The sequence below is a fragment of the Podarcis melisellensis genome, assembly GCF_964234715.1.
Source record: "Podarcis melisellensis genome assembly, chromosome: 2".
NCBI lineage: Eukaryota > Metazoa > Chordata > Lepidosauria > Squamata > Lacertidae > Podarcis > Podarcis melisellensis.
The window spans coordinates 108,080,843-108,089,526 of record NC_138529.1 but is presented as its reverse complement, the minus strand read 5'-3'; the positions used below and the strand labels follow the sequence as shown (position 1 = coordinate 108,089,526).

At 45.1% G+C, this 8,684-nt stretch overlaps 1 protein-coding gene across 1 annotated transcript; it reads left to right on the top strand.

Moving 5' to 3' along the window:
• The first annotated feature begins 448 nt into the window (after positions 1-448).
• LOC309365178 (C-type lectin domain family 2 member D-like) lies at positions 449-7,951 on the top strand. The gene is made up of 5 exons (XM_081903385.1): positions 449-520; positions 3,402-3,506; positions 6,123-6,331; positions 6,790-6,887; positions 7,424-7,951. Exons 2-5 carry the CDS (start codon positions 3,410-3,412, stop codon positions 7,596-7,598), a joined length of 579 nt encoding a protein of 192 aa, XP_081759511.1. The 5' UTR covers positions 449-520; positions 3,402-3,409; the 3' UTR covers positions 7,599-7,951.
• Positions 7,952-8,684: the final 733 nt, after the last annotated feature.

Below are 8,684 nucleotides of genomic sequence, written 5' to 3'. Positions count from 1 at the left end.
TCCTTCCTTCCTTCCTTCCTTCCTTCCTTCCTTCCTTCCTTCCTTCCTTCCTTCCTTCCTTCCTTCCTTCCTTCCTTCCTTCCTTCCTTCCTTCCTTTCTCTTTCTATTTATCTACACTGCCCCTCCACCCCTAAAGGAGCTGCCCCCATGCTGGTCTTGCCAGCCAGTCACCCTTCAATCCCGGAATCAGAAGAGGCTGCCTGTCGAGGCACCTGAACCAGCCCTCTCCCGACGTGAACCTCGGGGCTGCGCTACGTCTCCAGCTTTGGGTTGGAGAGAAGCCTCCGGTCCCCGCCCCGCCGCCCCAATGGCTGAGCTTCAGCGTCTAAAAGCGAAACCTCTCTCTCACTTTTCTCTGCGCTTCACCGCGGGCGGTTGTAAGTGGCGCGCGGCTTCTGCAGACTCGAGGGATGCGGGTTGGTTTTGCCTAACTCTGCTAAGGACGAGGGATCTCAGAGCGAAGACTCCGCTTGCAGAAAGAACCGACCCGCTTCAGTTGCAGAGCGAGCGAAAGTTCAGGTATGCGGTGGAATCCCTCGCGCAAAATCCCGGAGGCGGGCGACCCCGGGGTGTCAAGCGCACCTTCAGGCTCGGAAGCGGGGGCTGGAGGAAAGAGGGTTTCCTTCTGATTTTTTTTCTGCTTTCTCTGGTCGCTGTTGCATTTTAGGTGCTGGTTCTTGCACGCGCGTCCATGTCTCCCGACTGCTGTTTCCTAACTAGTTTTCATTTTATTGCTTTGCATTTTATATTCGTGTTTTGAGATGTTGGGAGCCGCCTTGAATCCCAACTTGGGAGAAAGGCGGGATAGAAATACACTGACCAGTAAGAATATCCCTGGATGGCTCAGTTGGTTAGCATGGTGCTGATAATGTCAAGGTTGCAGGTTTGATCCCCGTGTGGGATCGCTGCAAATTCCTGTATTGCAGGCGGTTGGACTGGATGGTCATTACTCTGGAGACACCAGGGGTTGTTCCAGAGATCTCCAGTCTGTAGAGCATGGCGGGCTGTTTCTTTAAAGAAGCTGGATGTGTGCCAAGGTGGCGGCTAACCCTTAACCCATACTGTTTTCCTCACTGTCAATCATGGAATTGTAGAGTTGGAAGGGACCCCGCAGGACATCAACCTCCTGAATTGCAGAAATCTCAACACGTGGTCCCTCGACCAATTTCAAACAGGCTTGGACGCTGCTTAGCTTTGCAGATATGCTAGTAGTTTTATTGCTGCTTCACCGCTAGGAGGCTTTCATCCCCTTCTGTGCTTTCTTTGATTCACTTAACTGAAATTGCCATGTGGGGTAAACTGGTATAAGGGACTGTAAAATCAAGGCAGGTGTCAACACTGATAGCAAGGCTTTTTTTCAGCCAGAACTCAGTTCTGGCACCTCTTAGGTTGGTGCCATTATAAGAGAACATGGGAGGGTTGGTTTTTTGTTTTGGTATTTTATTTATTTATTAACGTTCTTATGTTACATAGGTAAAGAATATCATATTACAATACAATGCTTATGATCATATAATTTTCAACATGTATACAAAATTTATATACAAAGTTTATATACCTAAGGATAACAAAAAGGGGGGGGGGGACAAGGACAAAAAACTATTCCAAAGTCATATCTGTACCAACACTTTGGACCTTCAGGAACTTAGGGCCTCATCAAACCTAAATCCGACCCGGACTGGATGCATTTTGAACACAGTTCCGGCTCCTCTCAGGTGGGTGCCATTGCCAGTTCCAAGAGAACGAGGGAGGTGTTCATGGTGAGCTCTGGCACTTGTTTTTCTAGAAAAATAGGACTGGTTTTATGGTGTGAATTTGCCCACAGGGCTAAAATTGGAAAGTCCCTAGTAGTTCATGTTGAGGCATGCCCTTGCCACGGTGTAGCTGCTACCTCAAGCAGCTTCCTATCCCATGCCACATCCTGCCTCACCTGCAATAAAGACTTTAAACAAGCCTTCAGGAGTGGTTTATTATTATTATTATTATCTTGTTCAGCATCTGGGTTTGTGTTTTAAATTGTGTTAATGTATTTTTGTGCGGAGACACAAGCATACATTACCTCCACCCACAGATACAACAACTCCAAGCCGCTTCCTTCTTTGCTTCAGACTTCTCCAACTCCTTTACTTAATATTTCTTGCTGTTTGTCTCCTTGCTTTAATTCCTTATTTTGAATCTCTTAAATCCTGTATATATCTTTAACAATTTCAGTTGATACCCCCATCTCCCTCCTCCAAAACCCATTGCTTCCCTCCACCCGTGAGCAACCTTCTTTACCTAATATTATTTTTGTTATTGTTGCATTACTCACTGTTTATATTTGTTGTTATCCTATCTCCTTGCGCCTTTTAAGCTACTGCATATTAATTTTTAAGCTCCAGCAGCTTACCTATAGAGGCTAGTGACATGGGGTGCTGGGGTGCCAAGTTCTGGAGAGCGCCAGGGAAGAGGTGGAGGCTGGACATGGCGCCTCCCGGCCCCAGTTTGCCACCCTCACCCACCTCCGCCATGCCTTGCCAAAGCAGGGCAGCGCCCAGAGCCTCCATCTGCTGTGGCCACCGCAGCCAGGCCCAGACGGGGGGGGGGGGGATATGGGCCACTTGGCCCGGGCCTCCGATTCCAAAGGGGGCCTCGGTCAGCATATTTATCTATATTTTCCATTTTGTCTTTATATGCAGATACGGTCAATCATTGAAATAAAATTATTTGTCAGCATAACTTTTCTGAAAATTATTTATATACTTACTTATTTATAAGACTTCAGTTATCCCCAGGGTAAAAAAAGGGGGGGCACATTATCTACCTGGACCAGACCTCTGCCTGGCTCTGCAAGGCCCTGACCACAGCACGAAGCTGCCAGCTGAGCCAGGAGGCACTGCGTCCAGCCCCCTCTTCCCCGCTGGAGAAGCAGCCCTCCAGTCACTGGCCGCCTCCTCCAGCCCTGCCAGCAGCACCCTCCTCCCTAAAAAACTCTGGGAAACAGGGTGGGGGCAGGCGCCTGAGGGAGCTTTGCACCACAACGTCGGATATGCTTAAGATGGCCCTTTGTGGACTCAACAAGGTTGAAAACCTTTGGGCTAAGAGATGGTGACTGGCTCAAGGTCACCCTGTGAGCTTTATGGCTGAGTGAGGATTTGACCCCTAGTCTCCCAGATCAGTCCAACGCTCTAACCATTATGCCACACTGGCATCACTCAGACACAGATTTCTCCCTTGTCTATCACTGCCCTCCCTTCCCCCTCCATTTCCACTGGCTGAAATGGATTTCTTCACCTTTGGTTCTTGGTAGGGCTTTGATGAATAGGGTGGTGGGTTGGTGGAGACCCTGGCAAGACTTACATCTCCTCTCCTTTCCTTGGCTCAGGAGCACTCACAGGTTTGTGCTTGTATTCCCTTGTAGTTAACAAGATGAGCTGCAAATGTCCATCAGGTAATAAAAAAGCATTCGTTGTTTTTTCTGTCATTGCGGCCCTGGTAATCGGAATCGGAATTGGTGTTGGAATTGGTAAGTTGTCCAAACTGTTGCTACCTTAAATGAACAAACTAAATGAGCTGTGTTAGATGGGTGTCCCTTTTCTCCAGCAACTTGCCTCCCTCTTCCTTGGTGTGTGTGGGGGAGGGAAGCTTTGGAAAGGGCAAAACAGGGGAAATGATAATGACAATAATTTTATTATTTGTACCCATCTGAATGTGAGTTCACCTTTAGCATGGAAGTGGGTGCACGGATGAACACTGGCCTTGGGTAGGGATTTTTCAGGGAAGTGTCAGCAGGAAAAGGGTTGTGTCCCCCTAACTCATGGGTAGGCAAACTAAGGCCCGGGGGCCGGATGCGGCTCAATCACCTTCTAAATCCGGCCCGTGGACGGTCCAGGAATCAGCGTGTTTTTACATGAGTAGAATGTGTCTTTTTATTTAAAATGCATCTCTGGGTTATTTGTGGGGCCTGCCTGGTGTTTTTACATGAGTAGAATGTATGCTTTTATTTAAAATGCATTTCTGGGTTATTTGTGGGGCATAGGAATTCGTTCATTTCCTCCCCTCCCCCCCCACACAAAAAATATAGTCTGGCCCCCCACAAGGTCTGAGGGACAGTGGACCAGCCCACAGCTGAAAGAGTTTGCTGACCCCTGTCCTAACTGATTCTCCCATACAAATGAAAAATCAGAGAGCGGGGTTCTCAAAGAACCCTAAAAAGTTTGTTGCAATTGTTGACATGTTTCAGAAAAAGGTACCTTATAAGAGCACCTGAAGCACTTACCAAATCCCCCCCCCCCAGTAATACCAGGGATGGGTAACCTCTGGTCCATGTGCCAGATTTCAGCTGCCAGGGGTCCCAATTTGGCCTGTGAGGCTGTTTTCTCCTGACCACACTGGCCTATGCTGTCATACCTGATATCAGGTATGGGACAGGAACAAATGTGGCTTCAAATGAATGATGGTGAGCTCATAAAGTATGCTTCTGCTTGGAGCAAGTTCTGCTCTCACTGCCTATCTGCTGGTGGGTGGTGGTGGGGTGCTTGGTCAAGTAGGGGCAGTGCCAGTGTTATTTAGGCAGCCTGAGATGGTTGTCTCAGGTGGCAGAATCCTGGGGGGATCCAGGAACAGCAGATCCTGCTGCTGCGCCCGCTGCTTCTGAGGTGCCAGCTTTGGAGGCAGCTGAGATCTGCACCTGCTTCTCTTCTCTGCCCTTGGTGGCAGGACTGAGGACAGAGAAGGGCAGCAGCTGGAGAAGCAGCCCAAAGACCAAACCACAGTTTCTTCAATAGTCTTCTGGCTTCCGGCTCACCTGATTGGTTTGCCTCCTCTTCCTTTCTCTTCTGATTGGCTCTTTTCCCCCTGGGCTTCCATTCACTTTGTGTTCGCTGCTGCCGGGAGCAACAAGGAGTTACTTTTTTCCGCTGCACTGAGAGGTGCAGGTATATTGATGCTTTTAAGAAAACTATGCATTTACTCAGAAGTAAGCCCAGCTGATTGCATTGAAATTTGTTTTCCGCTCCCAGTAAAAGTGCATGATCACCATCATTTTATTACCTCACCCCTCTGACTGGGTTGCCCCAGCCACTCTGGGTGGCTTCCAGCATAAGGTTAAAGCTTGACTCGGGGGCATTTATAGACATGTATAGGATTGGGATGATGCAAGGCTCCACTCTGGTCCCAGTACAATACAAATACACTTCTTATTCTTGTGGTTCTGACTGTAGCAGGTGTGTGTTCCCTTGGGTTGTGTGGGTGGGTGTGCTCAGTATTTTAGAAATAACAAAAAGTATGTCCCCCCCTGACTTAATGTATTCCACGGCCAGAGCTGGTGAGTAACTATGTGCTATGGACAAATTTGGTGGGGGCAGTTTAGTGTCCCTTAAGTGTTCAATGTCCTTCTCAGGTCAGGTTACATTATTTTTGTGAGCTTTATTGGGGGGGGGGCACTACAGAGTGGTGTGTTTTGGAGGGTTGCTGTTGTTGTTTTGGAAGCCTTGTGCTTTTTCCAGATAAGCAAAACAACAAACCTGTGGTTACGTGAAACATACTCAATAAACACACAAGACGTAACCGGCTGTACTTTTGAATAAATACGGTATACTATTCATTGTATCAAATTGTAGGTTACAACGGAAGTCTCATAAAATTCAACGAAAAAAGCAGAAGACCCAGTGGATCGGTTCATTCTCTAGTCAGTTCATGCCTAAGATCCATACATGTATAAGTGTCTATTCCACCTGTCTGTTCATAGAGTCCAATAATCCACATGAAGGGTTGTTACAGTTCCACAGAATCCTTTCACAGAGTCTAAGACAAGGATTTCCGGAATATTAGCCTTGTTTCCCCATCCTAGGCTTCATCAGTAGAACAGGCTCATGTGTAATATTACAGGATAGTGGATCTTATAGCATAGTAGTGGCTATAAATTTTCAATTTTACGTTCGCACATATCAACGAAAATGTGGGTTTAACATCGACTTCCCTTCCCCCTCCCTTCCGTATTCCTGCTGCCATGCTTTAGCAAATATATCGTTGGAAGAAAATACTAAACCACATTGTTTGCTTTCTGGAATGCATCGAAGCTCATTCAGATAGCCCTTACAGTAACAGCTACCGTAATCTGATCCCCTCTGTTTTTCATCAGAGAGGTCCAACGAGAGAAAACACAAGGAGACAGGCTCTGACTTAAAATCTGCTCTGCCTGCGCACAGCATCCTGCCATGTCCACCTTTGTGGCTTTGGTATGAGGGAATATGCTATTTCTTCTCCGATAAAGAAAAGAGCTGGATATCTAGCCAGGAATACTGCTTGTCATTTAATGCTTCCTTGGCTGTTATTCCAAACAACGAAAAGGTGAGAGGTGTAACTAATGATATTTTCTGGGTAACATGCAAAGCAAGGCATGGACGGATCATGTTGAGTTTGCCTGCGGCAAACATTTGCCATACTATAAAATTGTTGGCTAATTCTAAACGCCTGTGAGTGAGTTACAGTTAACTAGCATAAAGGTTATGTATGTATGTATGTATGTGTGTGTGTGTGTGTGTGTGTGTGTATGTGTATTTAAATGACATTTATTTAATTAAACAATGCATATGCTGTGTGACTGCAATAGTCTCTAAGCAGTTTACAAGGATACAATATGAAAAATGAAGATCAGGTCAAACTATAAAATCTAGCATCAATTAAAATGCCTACTGGAAAAAGAAAAAACAAAGTCTTCAGCAGGCACCAGAAATATAGATAGATATAACTGGGTGAGAAATATTGCAAGTCAGGGCTCTAACATCTGTCTCTTCTGGTATTTGAAGGACATTGTCAAGCGTTGGAAAGGCACAAATTCCTACTGGATTGGCCTGAGAAGAGATCCTGGTCAGCCCTGGAAATGGACAAATGGAGAAAATTCCACGTGCGTCCTTCTCCTCTTCCTCTTCCTCCTCCTCCTCCTAATATTTAATGCTGTATTGTTTTTAACACTTGATTGGAAGCTGCCCAGAGTGGCTGGGGAAACTCAGCCAGATGGGCGGGGTATAAATAATAAATTATTATTATATGTGAGTTCCACTCTGTAGAATAAGCTAGTTGCTGCACACATATACATGTTTTCATGCAGGCAGTCAAGAGATAGTATTGGGGGGCAAGGACACCTTCAAGCCAAGGAAAAAATAAAACAAAAGGGAGGGTGCAAAGCAGGGCTGGTGAGGAGTATGATTTGGAATGAGTCCCAAGGGACAGTGAGAGCCCCAAAGACCCATAACTGGCTCTTGAACCTGAGTTTTCCCACCTCTGGTCTAGAGTCCGCACTCAAGGACACGTGGCCTATCTGTTTGAAATAAATTCGCCCATTTCCAATGTGATTCTACTGCTATAGTCTCTCTTATCAGCTGCTGTCGGAGAAATGCTCAGCCCTTACTTGACACCGGCTTCGTTGACCTTGCGTTTCAGGTTTGAGGTACTTGGCGATGGAGGTGACTGTGCATATCTGGGTGATAAGGGCCAAGCATATGTTTCAAGGTGCAACATGGAGCATCACTGGATGTGCCGCAAACCGGATCCTCCTGCAAGCACAGACGTTGCGAGGAAGGGGTATAACCCTCACACAATTGAAACTGAAATGTGAAACTTTATGTAATTAATTCTTTTTTTTATATAATATTTTTTATTACGTTTCTTTTCATAAGTTCATACATTCCAGAAAATACATAGAAAACAAAGCAAGAAACAGATTTTTTTTTCTTTTTTACAAAAAGATACAAAAAAGATTATAAATGTTTGATAATTCAACTGTTCATAGATCCCTTTTGGACTTCCCCACACCTTCTAGATCTGCGTTCTTTATATTGAACAATGTCAGCAATTTGTTACCTTGTTTCATACCTTATTGTATCTTTCAGTTATTATGTTTCCAAATTCATTATATTGTAACTCAGTTTTAATACCTTTAAAATAAACATAATATGTTTGGTTCACATTGTCTCTTTTTCTCTTTTGTAACTTATTTTGCCGTTTACCTAATCATATTACTATAACATAGCATTTTCTAATCGTGCACCGTCTCAAGATTCATACAACTTATAGTATTTCTGCAGATAGTCTTTAAATTTTTCCAATCCACCTCAATTGTTTCTTCGTCCAAATCTCGGATTCTGCCAGTCATTTCGGCTAATTCCATATAGTCCATCAACTGCGTCTGCCATTCCTCCAGCGTGGGTAAATCTTGTGTCTTCCAATGCTTTGCGATAAGTATTCTTGCTGCTGTACTAGCATACATAAACAAAATTCTGTCCTTCTTTAACACCTTCTGGTCCACCATGCCCAGCAGGAAGGCCTCTGGTTTCTTGGGGAAGGTATACCTAAATACCTTTTTCAATTCATTATATATCATTTCCCAGAAGGCCTTCACTTTTGGACAGGTCCACCAGAGGTGAAAAAAGGTCCCTTCTGCCTCTTTACATTTCCAACATTTATTGTCAGACAGATGGTATATCTTAGCTAACTTGACTGGGGTCATGTACCACCGGTATATCATTTTCATAATATTTTCCTTCAGGGCACTACATGCCGTGAATTTCATTCCGGTGTTCCATAACCTTTCCCAGTCTTCAAACATAATGTTATGTCCAACATCCTGTGCCCATTTTATCATGGCAGATTTGACTGTCTCATCCTGTGTATTCCACTTAAGCAGCAAGTTATACATTCTCGA

Bases quoted from the DNA above. Each gene is read 5' to 3' on its own strand.
- LOC309365178 (XM_081903385.1), top strand. From the start codon at position 3,410: ATGAGCTGCAAATGTCCATCAGGTAATAAAAAAGCATTCGTTGTTTTT. The intron at 6,332-6,789 runs GTGAGAGGTGTA...TGGTATTTGAAG, and splicing joins TTATTCCAAACAACGAAAAG to GACATTGTCAAGCGTTGGAA. The intron at 6,888-7,423 runs GTGCGTCCTTCT...CTTGCGTTTCAG, and splicing joins ACAAATGGAGAAAATTCCAC to GTTTGAGGTACTTGGCGATG.